This window comes from Vipera berus, assembly GCF_964194415.1.
Source record: "Vipera berus genome assembly, chromosome: 6".
NCBI lineage: Eukaryota > Metazoa > Chordata > Lepidosauria > Squamata > Viperidae > Vipera > Vipera berus.
This window is the reverse complement of record NC_138208.1, coordinates 41767845-41794776: the sequence shown is the minus strand read 5'-3', so window position 1 is coordinate 41794776 and position 26932 is coordinate 41767845. Positions and strand designations below refer to the sequence as shown.

General features: G+C 38.4%; 1 protein-coding gene across 1 annotated transcript in view; it reads left to right on the top strand.

Moving 5' to 3' along the window:
• PPM1H (protein phosphatase, Mg2+/Mn2+ dependent 1H) overlaps nucleotides 1-26932 on the top strand; it is a 114512-nt gene that overhangs the window by 23997 nt on the left and 63583 nt on the right. The window contains exon 2 of the mRNA XM_081330952.1: nucleotides 25923-26091. Coding sequence (XP_081187078.1) covers nucleotides 25923-26091 — 169 coding nt within the window. The remainder of the gene's footprint in view (nucleotides 1-25922; nucleotides 26092-26932) is intronic.

Sequence of the window (26932 nt, the reverse complement as noted above, 5' to 3'; positions counted from 1 at the left end):
TTCAGAAAGTATTCCATAGGTAAACTAAGAAATATTAGACAAGGTGTGATTTGTTTTGTGTGTTGGGTTAGATCTAATTCTCTGCAAATTAGACATTTTCATACTCTATAATCTGTAATATTAATTTGTAGAGTTCTTGGTGGCCTCTGAGCTTGGTTGTTTGCTTGCAGATAATTCATTATCCATCAGTATAAGGAAGTATGGGATTTGCTGTCTATAATATATATGTAGTAGCTTGCCTTCTTAATTTTGGTTAGGGTGTAGTTTCCTCTTTAGTGGTTCCTTGATTATTGTTTCCTACCTGATAGTTTGTCTGGTCCTGATCCATGTTTATCTGACTGTTGGCTGCTGGAGGGGATGTGTTTTAGTTGATTTGTTTCCTTCCTAGTTTTTTATTGTCTCTTTTGAATGGTGTACAAATGTGGTTTATCTCTATGTGTCTGTTGATGACTGATTTGTCTGGCTTTGGCTTAGTTTAAGCACTAATAGTTTCCCAGTTAAAACTATGTTTGAAGTCTGTTCAGGTGTTGTTTAGATTATTAATTAAAATTAATAACATTAAAATGAGTATTCATATGATTTTGTGATACTATTTCATTTCATAATGGAGGAAACCAATGCCATGTTTTGGTCTGCTTGGAGCACTGGATTTTCTTTAGATATTACCTATTTTGTTGAGTTGTCAGGTTGAGAACTCTGTTCTCACATCATGATATTGAGAATTCTACAATTAATCTTTTTCAGCATTTAATATTTGCATTTTAATATGTGAAGTTAAAAGAGAAGCTTGTCTTTTATTTTTTAATGGTTTCATTTTATGTCTGTTGATTTTGGCTTGTCTTCTGAGGAGAGAGGGAAAAGTTAAATGATTTAGTCACATTCCATATATTATCCACATTCCATAAATTAATATAGTTATCTTCTTTAATTGTAATACACCTTGCTGTTAGCTGTACTCCCAAGTATTTAACTTTCTTCGCTATTTGGATATTTACTTTCTCCATCAGGTCATTTTTCTGTGTACTACTCATATTTTTAAGTATCATTTTTGTTTTGTCTTTGTTGATTTTCAATCCAGCTACCTCTCCATATTCTTCTAATATTTCCACAAGTCTTGTACCCGAATGTAGCAGTTCCTCTAAAATAAATACAAGGTCATCCGCGAATGCTTGCAGTTTGTAGGCTTCTTTCTTAATATTTAAGCCTCTAATTTGACTTTCCTTTCGAATCATTCTAGTCAGTACTTCAAGAGTTAGTATAAACATTAGCGGCGAGAGCGGACACCCTTGTCTTGTACCTTTCCTAATTTGGAAGCTTTGTGTCGCTTCTCCATTGATTATACCTCTCACCTCTTGTTTATCGTATATGGCTCTGAATATCTTTATAAAATTTCCGCTGAAGTACATATAGCCTAACTTCCTCAACATGAAATTCCAGTTTACATTGTCAAAGGCTTTTTGTGCATCCAAGAACATCAGAGCTACTTGTTTTTCACTGTGAATCTCGTAGTACTCCAAAGTATTCAAAATTGTCCTCATATTGTTTTGAATTTGCCTTCGTGGTAGGAAACCATTTTGATCTACATGTATAAATTCGTTTAGGTATCTTTTTAGCCTTCCTGCAATTATTGCCATAAATATTTTGTAATCCAAATTTAAAAGCGATATTGGCCTATAATTATTGATTTTCGTTAAGTCCGAATTTTCTTTTGGAATCAGCACAATGTTCACTTCTATCCAGGATGCTGGCATTTTTGCTTCTTTTATTTATTTTGCTTCCTAAAGAATAACATTTCTCTCTCTTTCTCTCTTTAAGTTTTGTGGTATCTATTGTTACCATTGATTATGGCCATTTTCCTGCAATAAATGCAATCTTCATAGTAGTAAGTGGTATGGTTTCTTTTAAAAGTCCATGTGATAATCACCTCCCAAAGAGGTTAGGTCATTTGATTATCATTTTTTTATGATAACAGATATTTATAAATTCATTTCACTTTAATACAGTAAATGGGTTTTATTTTTATTTTTTTAAAAAATAACTTCTAAGTCTTACTGCTAAAATTGGAATTTTGAATAATCTACTGATGGCTTTTCTTTTTGTATAATTACTTTCATTCATCATATTTATTATAAAGTTAAGCTCAACATGCTTATTTCTTACAAACCTTCAATTTTAGTGCTCCAATTTCAATGGTTACTGTATGTAGACTGAGGGGGGACAACCTACAGGCTTGTGGCCAATGTAGACTTCTGCTTAATTTCAAAATTACATTCCTCCAGTGACAGTGGATTTATGTTTACCAAGCAGCCGATCCCTTGATAAGGAATAAGAACATGAATACAAAAGAAGGGGTATGTTTGTTATATAAGTGAAACAAGGGTTATATGATACACCTCTTTATTGTTCCTGTCCTTGACCAATATTGTTTTTGCCATCTCTCCAGTGAAATTTCTGATAGATTACCCCTAAAGGAATGCAGCACGTTTTTCCATGTTTGGTATAGATGGAGTCATTTACTTGAGCTTCATATGCAGCTTTGATCATGTATTTACATACAGCATGAGAGGTTATTATTAATGAAATGCAAAGCTTCATGACCAGTAGTCCTGAATATATGATTTCCTAGATATTAATCATTATCTTGCATGTTTAAATAATAATAAGAACAATTGGCCAAATCCATCCTGAAAACTGATATATAGATCAAATTGCTACAAAGCAGGTTGCCATCTGTTCATATTGTGTAAGAGAATCTTGGATTGCATTCAATTATGTTGCATAATTTTCACCACCCAAACCTGCATCTAATCTTTTCATTTTCACAGTTCACTGGTGTAATATACAGTAATCTCTAATCATTGATTCCTACTTTCATATATCCACAATATGACACCAATATGTACATTCATATATATTTAGTCACTTTGTTTCTAATTAAACCTATAACATGTTCAATTTTCTATCTATATCAGTTCCATTACAGAAAACAAGACTATTTTCATTCAGATCTCTCACATTAGTCTAGTTCTCATAGCTTCACAGATATTAATTTGTTTTTTGTTCATTTCATTTGATCCATACTTCATCATTTACTCCTCTTTAATTTTAGTCATAATCTTCTATATACTATGGTTGTTACCAGAGGTTACCTGTCTATATACCACATATAGAAATGATTGTGAACCTTTTGGGCTTGGCAGAAATTCAGAAAATGCATACCTTGACTTTGCTGGTATGTCACACACAGCCTGCCCAAGAAAAGCTGTCTTTCTGACTTTCTCTCTGGATTGTCCTTTCCTGTCTTCCAAACGTACCTCACTGGACCCTCTGGAAGTCCTGTCAGAGATACTACTGTTGGGGGGGTCTGGAGTCCTAGAAAATAGTGTGAGAATGCTCTCATGATTTTCAGATGCCACAGGTTGCACAAGAGCAAGGCCTTCTTGTGCAACTTCCAGAGGCTGTAGAGGCCTGGTGTGTCACCAAAATGGCATGTTGTGTCATAGGTTTGCCATCACTGACATACATTATTCATTGCTAAAGTGAGCACAGTATAGGTCACTTTTGCATTGTTTGGCAACTGAAATCCAGTTTTATTCCTAACACGCTCTCACTGTTCTTTGCAGAATTAGATCTCAGATCTAAAAAAATGCCTTGCAAGCCATCATTTTGCACATCCCACTCACATGTCAGTATATGCAGTGTATTGACATACTTCTAAAAAAATAAGATAATGAACACACTGATTTAGAAATTTGTCCAGGATAAAAAAAATAGGCATCATTATTTATAATGCGTTAATGAAGTATACTAAGAATGCATTAATGCATAATGCATTAATGAAGTTAATATACAAGCTCAGCCCTTTTGTTCCATTTATGAATGTTCTTTCCTAGCCTATTTAGTTTTCATGATTTCATTGTTGCTCATCTCATTTGTTCTTGCATAACTACCAGTGCCAGATCTTTTGTTATAAAGCAGAATTGTGCTGCAGGCAATTCACTAAGGAGATGGGAGCAGACTTTCAAAGCATTTAATGGAAAGCAGCAAGAATTCACAAATTATATGTGTTTATGTAAATTGACAATAGAAAGTAGCACATATACTTACAGCTAAAGCAGACCATGGAATATGTGGGAAAGTCCTTCAAAGAATTAAAAGCCCAACTGAAAGAGCACCCAGGGTCGGAGGAAGAAGCAGAGGAAGAAGAGCTAGCAGTGCTGGAGGCAGTGGCAGCAACTGCCCCCACCAGCAGCACTACAACGAGGGTGTCCTTCCCAAGGACCCAGAGAGGGGCCACCCCAACCCACAGAGATGAAAATGATTCTGTTGGGGGTGAAATTTGATGGAAATTCCAAATGCTTGGGATTCTTCCTTGCCCAGGTGTTCACCTACATGCAGATATACAGGAGAATGCTGCCAATGAATGGGAGAAGGTCAGGGTGGTTACTTTGGCACCGGAAGATGCTGTCGCTGACTGGATGGTGACCCTGTACAACTGCAACATGCCAACATTAAGAAATTTCAACCATTTCATGGAAGCCCTCTGCCATAGCTTCAAAGATCAATTGGCAGACCAAAAAGCCTGTCAACGCATAAAAACAGTGAAACAGCTGACAGTCGGTAGCTGAATACATGGAGGAGTTCCAAGAGATGGCTAGTCCTTTAAACTGGCCAGAGGACATGCTGGTAAGCTATTTCCAGGATGAACTGAACGAAGATCTGTACAATGCCTGTGTGGCCCATGGAGCACCAAGGTGATTGTATGATTGGTGTTTGTTGGCCAAGGAGGTGGAAATAGATCAACGCAAGCACTTGCACTGCCCGGTAAGAACGAACTTCAAGCCGCAACCTGAGAGGAGAGGAGAAACCGCTTGTACATTCCTGGCAACACCTGTCTCCACTGCTTGCTTCAAATGCGGAAAAGAGGGGCACCGAGCAGTCGACTGCCTCAGCAAAGTGCCAGCAAAGAGGGGAGACCACCAATCTACTGGGAGACCTATGAAAGCCTCACTGCACCTAAGGGAATCATCAATGAGGTCTGAGGAGTTTGTAGACCTTCCCCGAGACCATGGGGCAGAAGGTCAAGCTCCAACTCCACTGAATGAAGACTCGGAGGCAGCTGAAAGCAACTATGAGAATGACCCCTTGGTAAGTGAGCCAATCGAACCCATAACTGTGTCCCTAGAACTGTCCATACCGGGCACTGGTAAAAGAGTAAAATTAGCAACTTTGCTAAATGCGGGGTGCACCCGCTGCTTAATCAGCCCAAAACTGGTAGGGAGAATGGGAGTGCCCCTCAGGAGACTCAAGACTCCAATCACTTTTTGCCAACTTGATGGGTCCATCACAGGTGTGTGTGTTTCCCACCAGTTTTGCCACCAGACCCCTCCATTTAACCATGGGCGATCACTCAGACACTTTAGCATTTGTTGTGACTCCTGGCATGGAGTGGCCGTTAATGCTGGGACGGACATGGTTAAAGAAATGGAAAGCCATAGTTGATTGGAGGGAGGAACGCCTAAAATTCCTGAAGAGGAACGCCCCTCTCCCATCCAAAGAAAAGAATGGTAGGCGTGGACTATGTTGCAAGTTAGCCTCTGCCCTCAGCGAGCTGGAATTACAGAGCCTCCCACCAGAATACCAGGACCTAGCCGAAGTGTTCAGTGAGCAGCAATAGGATGAGGTTCCGCCCCACCGACCCACATACTCTGCCATTAAGATTATCCCAGTGGCGAAGCTCCGAAAACCAAAGATGTACTCCATACCTCCTAGGGAGTTGAACAAACTTCACAATTTTATTGAGAAAAATTTGGCGTGGGGGTTCGTTCAACCTGCCAGACCCTGGGTGGCAGTCCCTGTGCTATTTAGAAAAAAGAAAAATGAGTCTCTTTGTCTGGGCATGGATTATAGCGGTCTCAACGTGATATGCATGGAAAATGTGTACCCCCTTCCACTAATGAGATTCTGCATAAGGGGTTTTTGGTTTATATTGATGATATCATGATCTACACTGAAACCAAGGCGGAGCATATCAAAATGGTCAGAGCAGTTCTAAATAAACTACTCTCTGCTAAGCTGTGTGCTAAATATCAAAATGTAAATTCCACAAAGATTGCATTGATTTATATGTTAATTTTCCAAACAACGTGTGAACTGAGTTCATTAATACATATACATATACATATACATATACAAATTTCACTCTTTCGTTCTTTTTTCTAACCATTTATAAAATTCCAGCTTTCATAATATTCTGTTTCTTCTTTGTCTTTTAGTCTCATAGTTAATCTGTCCATCTCTGCGCATTCCAATATCTTCTTTAGTAGCTCTTCTTCTGATGGTACTTGTTCATTTTTCCAGCATTGTGCATAGCTTATTCTTGCTGCGGTTATGATATGCAGAACCAAGTATGTGTTTTGTTTATCAGTCTTTTCTGGTAATATACCTAATAAAAATAATTCGGGATTAAATGCTACATGTTCTCCTAATATATTTTCTAGCCAAGCATGTATTTTTCTCCAATAAGCTTTTACTTTATCACATGTCCACCAAATATGATAATATGTACCTATATTATGTTTACATTTCCAACATTTGCCTGATACATTTTTAAACATTTTTGCTAATCTGGCTGGAGGTAAATGCCATCTATAAAACATTTTATACAGATTTTCTTTGCAGTTGACATTGTCAATTTGTAATTTCTCTCCCATAATTTTTGCCATTCTTCTAACTCTATAGTATAACCAAAATTCTCTGCCCATCTTGCCATTGTCCCCTTAATTTGTTCACTTTCCATCTCTAAAGTTAACAAAAAAATATACAATTTTTTAATTAATTTTTCATCAGAAGTTAGTAATATCTTATCAAACACGTTTTGTTCTTTATAAAATCCATACATTTTCATATCTTTTTCATATCTATTTTGTATTTGTAAACGTACCCACCATGACATGTTGATACCCTGATGTTCCAGTTCTTGCTTTGATTTTAATGTCCCATCAATATTTAAAATATCTTTATATGTCCACGTTTTTTCAAAATCTAACAAGTTTACATGTGAAAAAGCTTCAATTGTTGATAACCACCCTGGAATTTTTGCATATATTTTCATTTTGATTTTTTTCCATACAGTTATCAAAGCATTTCTAATACAGTGGTTTTGGAAATATCTATGAATTTTGTTTTTCCCATACCATAAAAACGCGTGCCATCCCAACTGTAAGTCAAGTCCCTCCCAGCATAACAACCTTTTATTCCTAAGCATTATCCATTCTTTCACCCATGTCAATACTGATGCTTGATAATACAAAGTCCACTCAGGTAAACCAAAACCCCCATTTTCTTTAGTATCTTGCAAAGTTTTCTTTTTTATTCTAGTTTCCCCCCCCCCTGCCAAATAAACTTCAAAACTAAAGAGTCCAACTCTTTAAAAAAAAGTCCCCCAAGTTTTATCGGAATTGTCTGAATCAAAAATAAAATCTTAGGCAATATATTCATTTTAATTGTAGCTATCCTTCCTAGTAATGACAATTTTAAATTCCTCCATTTTTCCAGGTCTAACTTTACTTGTTTCAATAGTCTTATATAGTTGTCTTTTAATGTTGAACATTTGGCTGATAAATATATACCCAAATATTTTACCTTTTTCACTATGTGTACTTCTGTCACCTCTGATAATCAATTTTTTTGCTTATCCGTAACATTTTTCACTATTATTTTAGTTTTTCCTTATTAATTTTTAATCCCGCTACTTCACCATATTGTTCCAATTTCTTCCACAATTTTGGAATCATCTTCAAAGGATCTTCCAAAATGAATACCAAATCATCAGCAAATGCTTGTAATTTATATGTTTCAGCTTTCAACTCCAAACCTCTAATTTCTGTATCTTGTCTTATATTTCGATTTAAAACTTCCAAAGTAAAAATGAATAGCAGAGGGGACAGAGGACATCCTTGCCTTGTGCCTTTCCTTATTTCAAAACTTTCAGTACAATCTCCGTTCACCATTACTTTGGCAGTTTGTTTACTATATATTGTTTTTACCATATTTATGAAGTTCTGTCCGAAATCCATTGCTTGTAGTTGATAAATTAGAAACTGCCATGAAAGATTATCAAAAGCCTTCTGAGCATCTAAAAATATTAATGCCATTTATTTCCCTAGATGTAATTCATAGTATTCCAGTATATCTATTATCATTCTTAAGTTGTTTTTAATTTGTCTCTTTGGTAAAAAGCCGTTTTGGTCCAGGTGTATAAATTCAACCAAATATTTCTTCAATTTCTCCGCCATTATTGAAGTGAAAATTTTATAATCCACATTAAGTAGTGAAATCGGTCTGTAATTCTTAATCTGAGTCAGATCTGGATCGTCTTTTGGTATTAATCCACGTCACTGGCATTTTAGCTTCTATTAAAAGCCCGTTACAAACATCTTTCAACGGATCGCTTAGTATCTCTTGCAAACTTTTGTATAGTTCTGCCAGAAGCCCATCTGGGCCAATTCTTATCATCTCTTATTACATACAACCTTGAAAGTGCTCTGCTGCTATGTTATTATGTCTAACTAATCCCCCATCCATATTCTTCCTCCCCTCTCCCATCTTCATTTAACTCTAACTCTAAAAGTGATACACAAGTAGAAATATAAAATAGCTGCTGCTTCACCTTTTGTCAAAGCAAGAACATCCGATGTTAGCAGCGTTGACACTGGACCTGGAGGAGGCTTTTGTTATTCAGGCTGATGCTAGTGATGTGGCTGTAGGAGCAGTTTTCCTCCAAAGAAGTAAGGAAGGCCAATTACAACCCTGTGCCTACACCTCCAAGAAGTTATCTGAAACTGAACAGAGGTGGGCGGCCTTGGAAAAGAAAGCCTATGCAGTATGATGGGCTCTCCTAAACGAGGCATTTCCTAGAGGGGAATAAAATACTGTTTCAAGTATGGCTGATCATAAGAATCTTGAAGCTATGAAAACCCCTAGGAAACTCTCCCTTAAGCAAGCAAGGTGGTCTTAGCATTTCCACTGGTTCAATTTTACCATCTATTATCTCCCTGGGGGAAGGATTTTCTGGCAGACACCCTGTCCAGAATGCCACAATATAACAGTGTGATATCTGAAGTAGTTAAACCATTTCTAACTCCTAAACAGTTAGCAGCACCTGTCACTACTAGAGCACAAATCAGGGCTACAGTGTCAATAGACAAAACAGAGGCCCAAGAGTTCAAGAAAGCATTGGAAACCGATGAGTGGTTTCAAACCCATAAGAATTTGTGTGTAATAAAGGATGATCTGGCTTAGGTAGGAGAAAAAAATTATGTTCCAGCAGCAATAAGACTGAGAGTGATGCAAGCAGGACACAATTCAAAGATTGCTGGGCTCTTTGGCTTCATCAAAACCCTGCACCTCGTTAAGAGACAATTCTGGTGGCACTCTTTGAGAAAGGACATAGAGAGCTATGTGGCCTGCTGCCCCACATGGGCCACAGCTAAGCAGCGACAGGGAAAAACTCCAGAGCTACTCCAGCCAGTAGCAAGCCCTTCAGCACCCTGGAGAGAGATCTCTATGGATTTTATTGTGGAGCTTCCTGAAAGTGCTGGAAATACAGTTATTTAGGTGGTTATGATTAGGTGTTCTCTAGGCAGGCCCATTTCATCTCGTACCTGAAGATCCCAATGGCCAAAACTCTGGCTAAACTCTTTGTGCAACACATATATCAGTTTCATGGAGCCCCACAATGAATTATCTCAGATGGGGGTCCAGTTCACCTCCACGTTCTGGAAGACTTTTCTGGACCTTTTGGGTTCTAGTCGGGTTGTCATCTTGTCATCATCCTCAAACGAATGGAGGGATAGAGAGACTGAGCTCAGTTCTAGAACAGTACCCTAGTTCTAGAACAGTACACTATCAACAAGATAATTGGACTGATTTGTTATCTTTTCCTGAGGTTGCTTATAATGCTGTGAATTTGAGTACTGGTTTCACCCCTTTCCATGTTGGAAATGGTCAGACATTTGTCCACATGCCTGAATTACCCACTAAAGAACGTGACATTCCCTCTTTGCAAAAGTGGATTAAACAGCCGGTAGTGCGAAAGGCCTTAGATGAGGCTAGAGAAGCCTATAAGGCTCAGGCAGACAAAAGGAGGGTGGAGCAAACACCTTTTAAGGTTGGAGACAAGGTGTATTTCTTTACCAAATACTTGCAATGATGATGATGATGATGATAATGATGATGATGATGATAATGGACCTTGGAGGTTATCTAGTCCAACCCTCTGCTCAGGCAGGAAACACTATAGCATTTCAGACAAATGGCTGTCCAATCTCTTCTTAAGAACTTCCATTGTTGGAGCATTCACAGCTTCTTTAGGCAGTTTGTTCCACTGATTAATTGTTCTAACTGTCAGGAAATTTCTCCTTAGTTCTAGGTTGCTTCTCTCTTTGGTTAGTTTCCATCCATTACTTTTTCTTTTGCCTTCAGGTGCTTTGGAGAATAGCTTGAGTCGCTCTTCCTTGTGGCAACCCCTGAGATATTGGAACACTGCTATCATTTCACATCTCGTCCTTCTCTTCATTAAACTAGACATACCCAAATCCTGCAACTGTTCCTTATATGTTTTAGCCTCCAGTCCCTTAATCATCTTTGTTGCTCTTCTCTGTACTCTTTCTAGAGTCCCAATATCTTTTTTACATTGTGGTGACCAAAACTGGATGCAGTATTCCAAGTGTGTCCTTACCAAGGCATTGTAAAATGGTATTAACACTTCATGTGATCTCGATTCTATCCCTCTGTTAATGCAGCCTAGCACTGTGTTGGCTTTTTTGGCAGCTGCAACACACTGCTGGCTCATTTTTAAGTGTTTGTCCACTAGGACTCCAAGATCTCTCTCATAGTTGCTACTATTGAGCAAGGTACCATCTATACCAGGGGTCAGCAACCTGAAACAGTGAAAGAGCCACTCGGAACCGGTTCCCTCAAAAAAGGAAAAACTGGGAGCCGCAAAAAATGTGTGCGCATATGTGTACATGCGCGCATGTGCAGAAAAGGGTTTGACTGAAGAGTGGAGCCAAGGCAACATATGCACCTACCCTGCATATTTGAATTGATTGGTTGAACTTTTTTAGTCCCACTTTTTTTTTGGATTGCACATGGCAGAGAACTGGGAGCCACAGGAGACGGCTGAAAGAGCCGCATGTGGCTCCGGAGCCGCGGGTTGCAGATCTATACTGTACCTGTGTATTTAGTTTTTCTTGCCTAAATGTAGAATCTTACTTTTTTCACAATTGAATTTCATTTTATTGGATACCGCCAATGCACAAGTCTGTCAAGATCCTTCTGTATCTTAAGCCTATATTCTGGAGTGTTGGCTATTCCTGCCAGCTTGGTGTCGTCTTTAAATTTGATGAGTTCCCCCTCTATTCCCTCATCCAAATCATTGATGAAGATGTTGAAGAGCACTGGGCCCAGAACAGAGTCCTGGAGCACCCCATTACACACTTCCCTCCATGTAGATGCAGTTCCATTGAGGACCACATGCTGAGTACATCCAGGGAGCCAGCTATGAATCAATATGGTGAAGATGCTGTCCAACCCACATTTTTCTATCTTATCAAGTAGTAGGTTGTGATCCACTTTATCAAATGCCTCACTGAAGTCCAAGTAAATTATATCAACAGCATTCGTCTCATCCACTAATTCTGTCACTTTTGTCAAAGAATGCAATAAGATTTGTCTGGCATGATCTGTTTTTGACAAACCCTTTTGGTAAGGACTTCATTTGCCTCTAGGTGTTTGCTGATTCATTGTTTGATTATCTTTTCCAAAATCTTCCCAGGTATTGAGGTCAGGCTGATAGGTTTATAGTTTCCTAGATACATTTTTCCTCTTTTTTTTTGAAGATGGGGACTACATCAGTTCTTTTTCCAGTCCTCTGGTATCCCCAGTGCTCCAGGATCTTTGAAAATATAGTTCAGTGGTTCTGAGATCACATCTGCCAGTTCCTTGAGATTCTTGGGGTGTAATCCATCTGGTCCTGGTGATTTGAACTGATCTAGGCTGGACAGGTGTTCACTTACCATTTTCTTGCTTATCTTAACTTGTGTTTTTATTCTGTTTTTACGGTACTGTTTTTGATAGGTTGGACTATTTTTTCCTTTTGTGTAAAGACGGATACAAAAAATGAGTTAAATAGTTTTGCTTTCTCCCTGTTGCTTGTCACCTTCTTGTCACTTTCTCCCACTAATGGACCAATCATTTCCTTAACTTTTTTCTTGTTTTTTACATGTTGAAAGAAGCTTTTTTGGGTTATATTTGACTTTTGTCACAAGCCTTAGTTCATTTTGAGCCTTAGGTTTCGTTACTTCATCTTTTCAAGGTCAGGCTATTTGCTGATATTCTGCCTTAGTTATGTGCCCCTCTTTCCACTTTTTTTACTTGTCCTTTTTTTCTTTCAATTTATCAGTTCTTTATGCAGCCATGCTGGTTTCTTTTGAGAGCTGTTATTTTTCTCCATTGGTATTGTGCTAGACTGGGCTTTTATAATCTCACTTTTCAAAATTTCTCAAGCTTCTTGAGTTGTTTTCCGCTTGAGGATTCTCATGTGTGGAATTCTTCCCAGGTTCTCTCAAAGTTTATTGAAATTATCTCTCTTAAAGTCCAAGACTCTAGTTTGACTATGTTCTATTACTTCTGCTTTCATAATGTTGAATTCCAAATTGCATGATCACTTTCCCCCAAGGTTCCTGTGGCTTCAACACCTTCTATCATTTCATCTCTGTTAGTGAGAATTAAGTCCAATATGGCTGATCCCCTGGTACCCTTCTCTACAACGTTGTCTGCTAGGTTTGTCAGGAATCTGTTTGATCTTCCACTTGGTGCAGAGTTTGTCTCCCAGTTGATATCAGGGTAATTAAAGTTCCCCATTACTATTGTGATGTGCTTCCTACATACTTTAGTTAGCTGACTAGCGAAAAGTTCATCTATTTCCTCTGTTTGGTTGGATGGCCTATAGTATACACCTATGGCAATGACATTTCCCCCCCTTTATATTGACCCAAATGCATTCAAGACAGTTTTCATCATTGTTGTGCTCTATTTATGTAGAGATGTAGTTATTTCTTATATAGAGAGCAACTCCACCTCCTCTTTTATTTGATCTGTTTCTTTTAAATAATTTAAATCCCTCTATCTGTGGGTTTCATCCCACCAAATTTCCGTAATGGCAACAATATCTTATCTCTACAATCTTCCAAAAAATTGGATCCTCGTTTGTAGGGCCCTTTCTTATTAAACGCATCATCAACCCAGTAATGTTGAATTAGAGCTCCCTAAGAGCCTACGATAAGTCCACCCTCTTTTCCATTGTAGTTTACTCAAACCTGAAACTACTTCTAAGCTTAGACTACCAGCACCTCTCATCAAGGTGTGAACAACATTTTGAAGTACGAGACATTTTGGATTCACACAAATATCATGTTTCCACACAATATTTGGTGGCTGGGATCTTCCATCCTCTGAAAATGAATGGGTATATAAAAACATATTAGGGCACCTAGGTTACTTAAACGTTTTCATGCTAAGTATCCTGACAAACCTGAGCAATGTGATTGTTTTGTTTGTTTCTTCCCCTCACCCACTTTCTATGTTCAGCAGGTGGACATGTCATTTTTCTAGGAGGGCTGTATGTCAGGTCCCCAAAGAAACACCTGCTTGTGTAACCCATTATTTGGAGCTTGCCATTCTATTGGGAGGGGGGATACCGTGCGGATGCTTTGCACTGTCTGGCCACTGTGCTTTTCCATCAGGAGAAAGAATGCATCTCCCTTATCTAAGAGATGGTTGGCATTTGGAGGCAGAAGGAAACAAAAGCGAGAGAGACCTTAAAGAGCGCACCAACAGAGCTAGTTACTAAAACACTATGCCGCCTGTGGATTGGCTGGATTTCAAACGGACCCTGGGACCCTGGGGGGAAGAGTAATAATATTGCTTTTAATATACTACTTGCACGGGTTTTTCCTCCAGATCTCGCTTTGTTTTCCCTGCTATCACTAACCCCTAATAAAAGTTCCTTTTGAGACAGTTTTCAAGAGTTCTGCTTTCTTGGGTGGCTTGGTTGAGGTAGGTCCTTACACCTGAAATTGATATAGCCTTAAAAAAAGTTTCACAATCTGACCATGGTCATTTCTGTTTCCTCATATGAATGATATCAAATTATCATTTGGGCACTTTAATGATCAACTGCAATATATATTAGTTTGTAAAGAAAAGTTTATTGATAGTTTTACAGCTAAATATGTGCTTGCTTGAACTGATTGCAACTTATCTGGGAAATAAGTCTCACTGAAATTAATGGGCTTTGATTTTTCTATAGACATACAATTGCACTGCATGGCTGGTATTCTACTAACTGAACAGAATGTATTTTTACAATAATCATACATAAAATAAGGTACAAGTGGATAAATCTCATATTGATTGAGTGATTGAAATAGTGATGTCTAAAGAGGAACAAAAAGGGAAGAGAACTTTCTGATTTGCAGATTTCAGTAGTTCTGATGCATCCTGAATTTCTGGCTCCTCTTCCATATAGCCTAACTCCAGAATAGTGCAAATAAAACCAAGACACCTTTAGTTTTCCTGAGAAGTATGGCTTTCTGCATATGGGTATGTATGTATGTACTCTCATTTCACTGAGAATAGTTGCAGAAGTGTTTTAGTGCATGCACATGTGTGCATAAGTAGGACAACTTTCAAAGCAGTCATGTGAGCCTTCAGAAGGATCCTCCTACTTCAATGTTTTTGAGAAACAATGTTGTATTCATACCAATAGCTTTGTGTAACATCTGTTCTGGAATAATTTGCAAAGCTGTTTTGAGTAATACTATCTAAGGACAAAGTTGCTCGGTGTATTTTGGAGCTCCTTGAGTGAGCAACTAAAAAAGAGGTCCCCCAAATATTTTACTTCCCCTTGATAGGCTTTTCAGGTAAGAGTTTTAGAACTGAATCTTTTGAAGTCTTTTAAACTATAGTGTTCTACAGTATTATAAAGTACATACTCACTTTGTCTCAAAGCAAATTGTATATTATATTTTAGTACTGTTTCCTATTATTAGTGCATGGGCATATTATTTAAAGTACTGTATTAAGTAACAAGGAATGAATGAGACAAAATATTGGTAGAACAGAAATGCGTATCTTTCACCTGCCTCATGATGAATCCTGTTTTAAGTTGACCCAAGGCCCAAAGTTGCCCCAGTTGGGGAGATGTTAGAGGCACAAAAGCTTAAGACACCAATTGAATTGCCTCCAAAAAGTTAAAAAAGCCAGTTGTTGAGGCTTGGAAAAAGAAATTCTGTCAGGCTGTCCATTTTGTATCCCTCATGTATAAATGAAAAAATATTAAAGTTCCTTTAATAATTTAATCTCCAATTGTACACAAATCACATATCTGGTTTCTTAGTGGAAATACCGTATTTTCCGGCATATAAGATGACTTTCTAACCCATGAAAATCTTCTCAAAAGTTGGGGGGGGTCGTCTTATATGCCCAGTCATTTTATACGCCGGAAAATAGTACATAAATCAATCGAGCGCCCCCGTTCTTGCAAAGCAACTTCAAGCCTCCTTAGTCCAGTCCCCCCTCCAACGTGACTCTCCCTTCCCACCCCCAAGAGCCTCTAAGCCCCTTCCCCTCCCCCTTGCAAACGCCAGACCCCGGGAGCTCTTGCGTTTATTCCAAAGGGTGGGTGGAAGGAAAAGCCCCTTTCGGTTCTGGCGTGGCTGCAAGTCGACGAGCTCGGGAAGGCACGCCCTCCCCTCTCACTGTGGAGGAAGCAGGGCAGGCTGGCGTCGGGCGGGAGCCGGCAGGGCAGTCCTGCGCATGGGCGCGCTCCCCGGCTGCTAAGGAGTCCTCGGGGAGCCGTGGCAGGCACCTCACGCCCTTCCCTCTCGAGGCGGCACCGGTGGAGCCGTCCGGCGTCGGGCGGGAACCGGCAGGGCTTTGCACCATCTGCATCAGACGGGTCTGAATCGGGCTTGTGTCAGACACTTGGCAACTGGCATGTAAGTATTTTCCAGCGTATAGGACGAAAAATCTTGAAAATCTTCTCAAAAGTCGGGGGTCGTCTTATACGCCCAGTCGTCTTATACGCCGGAAAATACGGTATTCACTTCAGTTTGAAAAGAAATAAATCTTGTTCAGATTAAGCAGCTTTAAGTCCAAAGAAAATACCTGAAAGAATACATCATTTGTTTAGGTGGGTAGAAGAAATGCTTCTTCATCAAAAAGTTTTTTTAGAGGGGACGGAACTAGGCTAATGCCTTGTAATCATTGTTATGATGCTTAATGAGTTCAGAGCAATCCTAAGCCTAATTATTTTTAAGATAAAATATGAAACTAATGATTTGAATGTTTCTTATTTTAGGATCCTGAAATTTCTTAATATTTCTAGTTATTAATACTATTTCAAATGGGTCCCATTCATCAGTTGTGAGTTACTGTCAGAAAATATGGATTTCTTTGGATTAATGTTCCATTTAAAATGTAAATTCAAAGTCAATTCAAAAGTTATAGAAAAGAATTTGATGCAATATAGAAATTTGAGTTTAGATAAATATTGGAAGGCATAAATATGGGATAAGGACACCATTATGTATATTTTGCAGGAAGTGTTCCCTGGTATGAATACAGATACAGAGATACATGTTTAGTTGAGTGAGACAGTTTCATCATTTGTAATAAATATTATTGTAGGAAGCCCCCCCCCACCCCGAATAAAATATTCCACAGAATAAGAAAAGAAACGTAGTAAAATATTTCCCTTAAAGGAGAAAAAGAGAAAAATCTCCTTAATACAGGCAGAAAGCAGCCCTAATCTTTCCTCCACTAAAACAGCCTGCAGGCAAAGCTTAAGGGAATTAACTTTCATTCATAAAACAATGTATACATTGTAAAATCGGACTTGGCTAAAACAATCTCCAAATAGATGGCAGAATAGATCAAGTGCTGAAACTGACTGACAGGATTAGATCAGGGAGACAAACACCCTAGGATTTGCATTTACCTTTTATCTTTAGGGCTGGTCAAGACCTTGCAGATCATAATAGAAATCTTGCAACACAATTAAATAATAAAGGACACAGAGACTCATTCATCTCAATTATAAAGCCCCAAAAATATATAAAAACTCATCTACTGACCAGACCAATTTGCCAGCTGCATCCAGAAATGCTTGCTGCTGTCACTGCTATTACTGGGCCAATAAATCTCCTTTCCAATTGCAGCCTGCCTCAAAGTTTTCCTTGGTCTGTGTTTCCCTCCTGGCTTTGAATAAGATATGGTCAGATTTAACTTCCAACATTATTTATATGCAAGATGTTTTGCAACCTTTTGTTTTTAATACTGTATAGGATTCAATATGTTTTCAGTGCACAAGAATTGTGCTGCATTAGGTTTATTTTTATCATTTGCATAGGATTGTGAATGCTATGAGCATTGGAGTAGGCATCAATTACTGTCAATAACAACATATTTTGGAAGCTCTGATTTAAACTGTCAGGGAGGCATCAAGTTACCTATGCTTTAATCAAGTTACTTAAAATACATTGTTTTAAAAATGCATAACTTTAACAAACTGAAAGACATCTATCCACACCAAGTAAAAATCAGATTATCATTTAAAAAAAAATCAAAAGAACCTTTGAAATGATGCAGCATAACTAATTACTAGTTCCTACTGTATTTGCAGTCTACATTTTTGTAAGAATTAAGCAAAACAAAACTTTTAAGTTAATTTTTAAAAATTAATTTTTAAATTAGACTTTGAAAAATATAAACAAAGTAGAATGCATTGTAAGGTTTTCCACCTAGCCCAGGCATGTCAAACTGCCTGTCCGCGGGCCGGATGCATCACGACGAAACCGTGCCCTCCCCATTGCTGGCAACCTAGCCTCACAAACTTCTCTGGGCTACTCAGGAATTTTGAACAGCCAAAGCAACTCCTGAGCCGAGGTTTCAGCAAAGAAAACAACTTTATTTGGCCAAGACAGAGATGGGTAACCTTTTCTCTCTTTGTGGCTGCTTAGAGGGATGAAGGCACGCACACCCAGAAGAGACTTCTTCCCCTTTTTATATCTTTTCAGAACAAAGAGATTCAAGTCTCTGTACCAGGAGCAAGGAAGCACAGAAAAACAAACTCCAAGGTGATGACTCATACACATCAGTCCAGGCTAACTCACCTTCCCCCTCCCTATTTCCTGGACCACTGGATCTTACCTTGCTCCCTATTTCCTGGACCACTGGATCTTACCTTGCTCCTTTCATGTAAGCAATCTCCTGTATATTTAGCATGAGACATTTACTTTTTCAATATACACTTGCTTCTATCTATAAAGCTGCTTGCATATAAAAATTTATATAAAATAGCTACAAAATAACACTGCTAATATCAAGCTTAAGCGTAATAAAATCATAAGCACAATAAGATCCCTTCAATCCTCCCTTTCTTTTCGATAAAGTCCAATAGGCTTAGGGACTCTTGAAGAGGGGAATGTAATCAGAAGGTAATGATCTTAAAATCATTGCTTTAGCTCAGACATGTCAAACACAAGGCCCGGGGGCCGGATCCGGCCCGCGAAATGGTTTCATGTGGCCCGCGAAGCCATCCTGGAAACAGTGAGGGAACGGCCCCCACTGCCTTGGCCCTGGCCCAGAGACCCTCCTTCTGCCAGAGACCCCCAGATCTGTCCCACTCCTGCCCAGGCCCCCATAGGCACCCTTGATGCGAATGATGTAGAGCTGGCCACGCCCACCCATTAAGCCATACGCACTCTAGCCACGCCCACCCAGTAGGCCACGCCCACCCTGGCCATACCCACCCGGCCCCCTGAGGGCAACCTCAATGCTGATGCGGCCCTCAGTGAAATTGAGTTTGACACCCCTGCTTTAGCTGGTTTATCATTATAGATAGGAGTGACAGCAAAAGTTAGTCCAGATATAGTGGATCTAACAATTCTCTGAACAAGCGGGATAAGGGATGGTATACACAACAACCCTCCCAAGGCCAAGACCACAATGAACAATATCCTTTTCCAATTATCAAATATTCCCGAAAACCATCCTCCAACATCCAGTGCTTCTGTCCATATCTGGACAGGGACATGAGCCAATGTTCGCATTCTGTCAGTGATTTCTGGGACATATTCCTTGTATTTAATGTCAGACTGGGGTCTAATAATGCAATTTAGGACCACAATGATGGAATGGAGGGCCCATTTGGTTGGACGGTCCTTTTCTTTCCAGGTCAAATTAAAATAAGAAGTGATGTTCTCCAATTGAATCTCTCGAGCTTCCCATGGCCATTGTTTCCCCATGTTAGTGCCTTCACATGTAACAGTCACATTTAGAAATGAAATAATTCTTTTGGGCCAGATCAATAAAAAGATTCTTTGATACTGAGGGAATCTCACTTGTGGTTTCCAGTTCATGAAAATCAACTTGAACCTATATTTGTATCTGGTTCAATCGATAGCTAGTACAAATGATGCTGAGAAATCTGCTGGTCTGGTTATCTCGAAGCACACCGGGTTGCAGGAATCCTTTGATTATGCCAGGTTATGTAGGATGTGCAAACATATTTGGCATTAAATGAGTAGGCCTGTCTCCACACTTAGTCCATGTAGCTTGATTATAGTCAAAAGCATTAGATGCGTCAAAGAAGATTCTGGCACTTGTCCATAAATTTTGTGTTATTCTTCCCCAAGAGGTAGTGTCTGTATGTCTCTCCATATGTCCACATTTGAAGTTGTTGGTAAAGCTTCACTGTATTGACAGGAGCATAACAAGTGACCCTATTCCCCCTTTGCAAGTGGAATATGTAGACTTGTTATAAACACAACTCCCTTTTGTTCCTGTAAGTATTGGGCCCATGGTCCTTCCTTCTACCAAAGAAGGTACAAGGGAAACAATAGTAGCAGAATAAAAATATTGCAGTACGTAGTCCAGTTTCTAGGAACACAATTTCCAGGGTAGTCCAATCCATTGAGGTTTTTCTCCTACTTAGATGGAAACAATTCAACAGGTGAGGCAGGTCAAAATGTCACTTTCAGGCCATCCAGCTGCAGAGCTTGTCACTGGAGAGGGAATGATGGGACTTTCCATTGACTCACGCCTTGATTCCTTCACTCTCGCTGCAGTTGAGATCAGGAGGACTTAGCATGGTTGGGACCACTCAGGACTGGTATTTCTAGGTGACAGTTCTTTTCACATGAACCCACTCTCCAGAAACAACAATGGCCAGAGACAGGTGGTAGGGCAGCCTGGGCTTGTACTGAGATAGAAGACAAACCTGTGCCAGATTATGCAAATACTGAGTAACTTTCTTCTCTTCTTCATTGAGATTCTTAAAACTTCATGTAACAAAAGCCTCCCATACATCATTTCAAAGGGACAAAGACAGCTTTCCAGTTGAGGCCCATACTGAAATAGCCTCACCACTAAATGTTGTAGAGCTTTTTTATTTACCGGTACTCATTTACATGTCATATATTAATCAACCATTAACCATAGAAAAATATCAACCATCCCTCCCTTCAGTGGCTGTTTCTGTGTCCTAGCTATTGCTTTATTCAACATCTGTCTCCCATCTGGCAACATCCACCTCTCACTTTCTTCTACTTTCCATTTTTCTCTCTTTCCATCATATGTTTGAGCTGACCACGTTAATGGCAGTCTCCCTGCTTAATGCATGCAATTCACAAGTCTGTGCAACTTAAAAGCAACTTTCCTGCTTCTTCCTTCTATTATCCATTCCTTCACTTCGCTTCTACCACTTACTAACTTCTTTCTTTTCTTCTTCCACAAGTACATCTTCTATCAATTTTACATGAGCCAACTCTTTCCCCTTACTATTAATCAATCCTCTTCTTTATTCAAGACTCCATAAAGCATACTTGGAGTCAGTGTATATATTCTCCTTCTCCCTTATTAACAACCTCAGAGCTGCCATAAGGCATAAAATCCACATGTTTGAGCTGACTAAGGGAAGGAAATTCTTCCAGCCTCCACTCACATTTTCTCCTCCCCATCTACTATTGCATCTATGAACAAGTGTTTTCCTCCTTTCGGCTTTCTGATTCAAAATTACCCACACTTGATAAGAAATGCTAGCCACCAAGACTTCCCCAAATGCCAATTTTAGACAAAAATGCCACTGGCTGCTTCTTTTCCCCCACTTCTGGTCAAACCCCCTCCCCAAGCCATTCCTTTGTCCGTATTTACAAACAAATTACTTAATAAATAGCCAACAAAGCAGCGCTCACCAAACTCTGCTTGCGTTTGTTAACATAAGCTCTTTTTTTTCTAACAGTTTTGCATAGAAATCTTTAGTTAAAACAACATAGCTATTTATAATCCCAAAAGTTTTCTCAACTCCTTCTTCGTTTTAGGCAAGGATTGAATTACAATTCCTTCAATTCTCTTAGATATTATTTTCTATCAGTGTGTCCTGCATACAGACATAAAAACATAAAAGGAAAAAAAAGAAAAAAAAGCAACTCCACAAAAAAAATAAACAAGCTTAATGAGATATTCTGAGTTACTGAAATAAGCCACTACTAGGCTATTCCAAAAGCTAAAGTTTTGTATCAAACCCTAGTATTGCTTTTAATTTAAATTTAGTCAAATTCCAATTTAATCAGATTTCATTCAGATGGAAGCAAATTTCTATTAAGTAGGTTAAAACATTTACAAATCTAAGCAAAACAATTCAGAGTCATTTCTTTTGGTTGATGAATATATAGATCTAACTAAAACTCAAAAGATTTCCACAAAAGATTGTCCAACAATTACTGTCTCCTCTTTCCAGAAAAAAATGCAAGCTGAAACTGCAAAAATGGGCATTAAATTTCACATCCACCCCGCCTTCCTCAGATTAAAATTCTAAGCAGAGGAAAAAAAATAGTTAAACTGAGCAGCCCCCCCTTTTCCTATCTGTATCTCTCGCTCTTAAAGCAACAGCCAGCGAAAAAGGAGACAGGAAAAAGAAGAAGAAATTACACAAAAATCTGACCATAAAATAGTTTTCTCTCCTTCACATGCATTTTTCATGAATTCTCTCACAACAACAACAAAAACAACAAAATCTGCAATTTACTCAGCCTGGGGCTGAGGGTTTGAGGGCTGACACACATTTCCATATCAACAGATTTAACTCATTCACTTCCATTCTGACTGCTTGCATAAACAATTTCACATACAGATATTTCATTTCATACTTTCTCCAGGCAAACCATTTATCTTTAAATTAGGCCTTGTCATTATCAGAGAGGGTTTTGACCCTCTTCCAAGTCTTGGAAACCAGACACAACAACACAGACATATATGCACAGATACTATTAAGACAACTTTTTTTTTTAGACGTGTGACTTGTCCTGCAAGAAGTGAGAAAAATCATGAGGTGATTCCAATCAAACATGGTTTTTATAGGACCCTTTAACCATCTCTTATTTTTCTCACCATTCCAAGTCCAAGCTTAATGTTCTGGATGGCCAAATATGTAAAAACATTTATCAATTTGGGGTTTGAGGCCAAAGCAGGCCTCCCTTTTAATTAATTTACAGTTGCTTCCAGTTTTTCCCAGCAACTTCAAAGGACAGTGGGGAAGGACTAAAATGAATATTGAACCTGGGGTCTTTGGCAGGTGTGAAGGGGGAGGGGAAAATTAGCAACCTCCTCTCCTCACATCTGACAATAGGGATAATTTCCCAGGACAGTAAATGGCGCCATTGTCTAACAGAGGGGAATTAAATAGTCCAAAGAGCCAAATTAAAAGGGGGGAAAAGAGGAAAAAAACTTGCTTTCAGTTCTTTGAATTTTTCTTTTCTTTTCTTCCATGGCTTTAGTTGTTATCAGATATATTAGCCAAATGGAGGTTTACAAAGTTTTTCAACATTGCCTTCTTAAAGATTATTTTTACTGCCACACATCAACACAAAGTACCACCAGACGTTGTTTGACAGGGTTAAACTTAACAGCCTCTTGAGGTTTCAAAACATCCCAATTTTTCAAAACTCCTTGCAAAGGAGTACATTTTGATTTAATTTCCTTTTCTAAATTACTCTGACGATTCCCCATTCCTGTATTATAAGATAGTTTCTTGGCCCCCTCCCTTCTTGACTTCCATGGGGATGCTTGGCAATGAAGGGGCCGATTGGGGCCGATTGAAACCACTGCAGGATGGCTTTGAGTGGCACAGAGAGACGCAAACGCATCTCCACAGGAGAGGCAGCAAGCACAGAACATGAGGTGGTGGCTCACTGGTAAACCAATGGTCTCTCTCTCTCTCTCTCTCTCTCTCTCTCTCTCTCTCTCTCTCTCTCTCTCTCTCTCTCTCTCTCTCTCTCACACACACACACACACACACACACAAACACACACAGAGAGAGAGAGAGAGAGAGAAGGGGGGAAAGAAGGAGGGGGTCTGGCAGCGCCCGAGACTCCATATGCTGCTCAGAAACACCACCACCACCCCCGCATGCCCCATCTGACCGACCCACTCACCTTTCCAGCAGTCTTCCTGTCTCTTCCTCCGCTGCCGCCACGTGCAGTCTGAAGAAGAAAAGAGGTTTGTGCACAGTCCCACAAACCAAAGAATCAATCAATTCAAACTTCACAAGTTTTTTTCCGTGAGAAGTTTGAATTGATTGGTTGAACTTTTTTAGTCCCACTTTTTTTTTCTGGACTGCACATGGCGGAGGAGGACTGGGAGCTGCAGGAGACAGCTGAAAGAGCTGCATGCGGCTCCGGAGCCACAGGTTGCCGGCCTGTGGCTTAGATGGATGAAGGCACACCCAAAAGAGACTTCTACTTTTTATAACTTTTCAGAGCAAAAAAATTCAAGTCTCTGTACCAGGAGTAAGGAAGCACAGAAAAACAAATTCTAAGGTGATGACTCTTACACATCCAGGCTAACTCACCTTCCCCCTCCCTATTTCCTAGACCACTGAATCTTACCTTGTTCTTTTCATGTAAGCAATCTCCTGTATATTTAGCATGAGACATTTACTTTTTCAATATACATGAAACACTTGCTTCTATCTATAAAGCTGCTTGCATATAAAATTTTATATAAAATAGCTACAAAATAACACTACTAATATCAAGCTTAAGCATAATAAAACCATAAGCACAATAAGATCCCATCAGCATGAAGTATAAAATTGAGGGAAATACTTAAATGTTGTGTGAAAATGTTAATTGGAAGTCATTTGCCTTCAGAGCAAATGACTTCTAAATATTTTTCCATATTCACACTGTGCTGGAACCTTTGGGAAATTAGTGGTTAAATTGTGACAACTGTTATATAGTCTGCAGGAATTGATGCATAAGTATAGAAAAAAATCAGTGTAGTTGGTGCTTTTATGTGAGGTATACAAAGAAATTTGTGGCTAGAAGATAAGAGAAGAAACTCAGTGTACTTCTAGTTTGGTATGCCAAAAATATCAAGGAAGAAATGGTGCTATTTGGAACATTCCTATGAAGTTACACAGTAACTATATTGGTTTTAAAAAGACAATCAAAGTACCACATGTCAGTAAGCCAGAAAATGGCTGAAGTCTCTTGGGAAGCTGTGGTATTCTGTGGTGCCATTGTATAAGACAGGGTAGGCTAAATATGCTGACATAAGAGAAAGAACAAGTTCTACAAATATTTTTTACCTTATTCGAGCTACTTATAAACAATGGACAATGAGTAAAAAAGTACAGTACAAATAGATATGCTCATGCCAATTAATATACAACCAACAGATTGGGTTTTTTTAAACATACAACTAATATATAACTAACAGATATGGCTTTGCCAAAAGTGTAATCCATATTAAGTAACATAACAAAGATAGTAAAAAGTTAATACAAATATATAAACAGCACAGTGTGACATCTGATTACAATCTGAAAAGAGATCATGGATGATACTATTTCAATATAAAAAGATAGGACTCAGAATATTACTTGGGCTGTTAGAGACGACAGACCTAGAAAGGATCGCACTGGATAATATCACAAGTTTGCCTTCTGATAGGTTATTTATGAATTGTTATGAGTAAATGATGAATATACAAACAAAAAAACACTAGGATAGTTGAATGTATATCTTAAAAGGTGTTAACAACATTTATTAAGAAGGTTTGTGGACTATTAAGCTTCATGTCTCAGGTTTTACTAAACAAAATACCTGAATCATAATCATATTTGAAATAGTAATTTTTTGGACTGGGAACACATTTAATTTTTTGAGAAAATATTATGGGCCTAATATGGTAGGTCTAAACATCTGACTGTGTGACCATAACAATGCAATTAAAAATATCAAATGGCTAAAATTAATTATCAAACATCACTAGAATTTGAAATACTCAACTGAAATCTTATAAGATATTAGAGAGCAATCCTAATATTGCATAAAGTTTGGCAATTTTAAGAGTTTCTGGCATTTTAATTTTTGTGTTCATATCTGGGACTACAGGTATATTTTACAGGTTGTAAAATGGTATCTCAAATTATTCAAAGTTTTGGATGCCTTTTCATTCTCTTCTTCAGAATTTCTGAATGGCTTGTTAATGTTTGAGGGAGTCACACTGAAGTAATCTTGCAGATCCGATTTCTCAAGCACTGGATGAAATTTCTATTTTAAAAAGAGCTTCTTATGAATGCCAAACTGCATTCATAAGTGAGTTTCTCTCAAATCTGAGTTGCCTTGCCCAGGAACTACTGTAAATCCTAAAATGTTTTTTTTATGTGTTATAAATTTTATAAATTACAAAGTTTTCTTCAGTGGGGCATTTAATTTTCAAGGAGTTGAATATATACAAACAAACTAGGTTTTTTGAAAATACTCTTTTGATTGTTCCTTTTTCTTCATAGGGTGATCAATGCAGGGAAAAGTACACATAATGAGGACCAAGCAAGTTGCGAAGTGCTTATGGTGAAGAAGAAAATGGGGACAACTAATTCAACACCAAACAGAAATTCCTCAAGTAAGCGAAGATCGTCATTGCCCAATGGGGAAGGATTGCAGTTGAAAGAGAATTCAGTAAGTCTCTGTGTCTTCTTGGTGATCCAGCAAGACAATTGGTTCACCTATAAACATTTTTGTACAAGAATACACATACACACACACACACACACACACACACACACACACACACACACCCTAGTGTTTTCTTAACAAGTTTATCTTCTTTTCAAAAATGTGGGAAATACTGTTGTGAAACATACTACTAGAGGGCACTATTACTCTAGAAGTAAAGCATTTTGTTTTTTAGTCCATACTACAAGTCTGGAATGATGAAACCGAATAATCATAGCATAATTATTATTACACTAAAAGTGTAATAATGCATAATTACATGCTGCTGGAGGTGAGAGTTCCTCCACCCTAATGCATTTGTTTTATCTGTGTGATAAAGATCTTCCTGTGTGCTGTATTAACATGTAGCAATACAAGTGAGACATTCTAGGTAGGGTATTTAGAATTATTAGTGAAAGTTCCCTAATAGCTTGATGAGTTTCTAAAGAAAAGGTACTCCTGGATTCTTGACAAACCTGTATGAATTGGATCTGAGCCAAATGCAATTGTTGATTCAACTTGAACAGATGAGTTGAGCTGATTTGATAGTTTAAGATTAAATCTCCAAATTATATATAGACATATTCACATCTGTGCAAAATAAAACTTTGAATGTTTTTCAGAGTTTGTTCACAAAATGTTCTTGTACAAGCAGAAAACAAGGGAAGTAGATTGTAGAGTTAGATCAAGAATTATGTTGTGCTTAGATTTTCTCCATATATTCTCCCTCAAAATTATCTCAATCATTTGGGGAAATGTATGAACCTGCTTTATTCTACTAATGGGAGAGTCAATGAAATATATT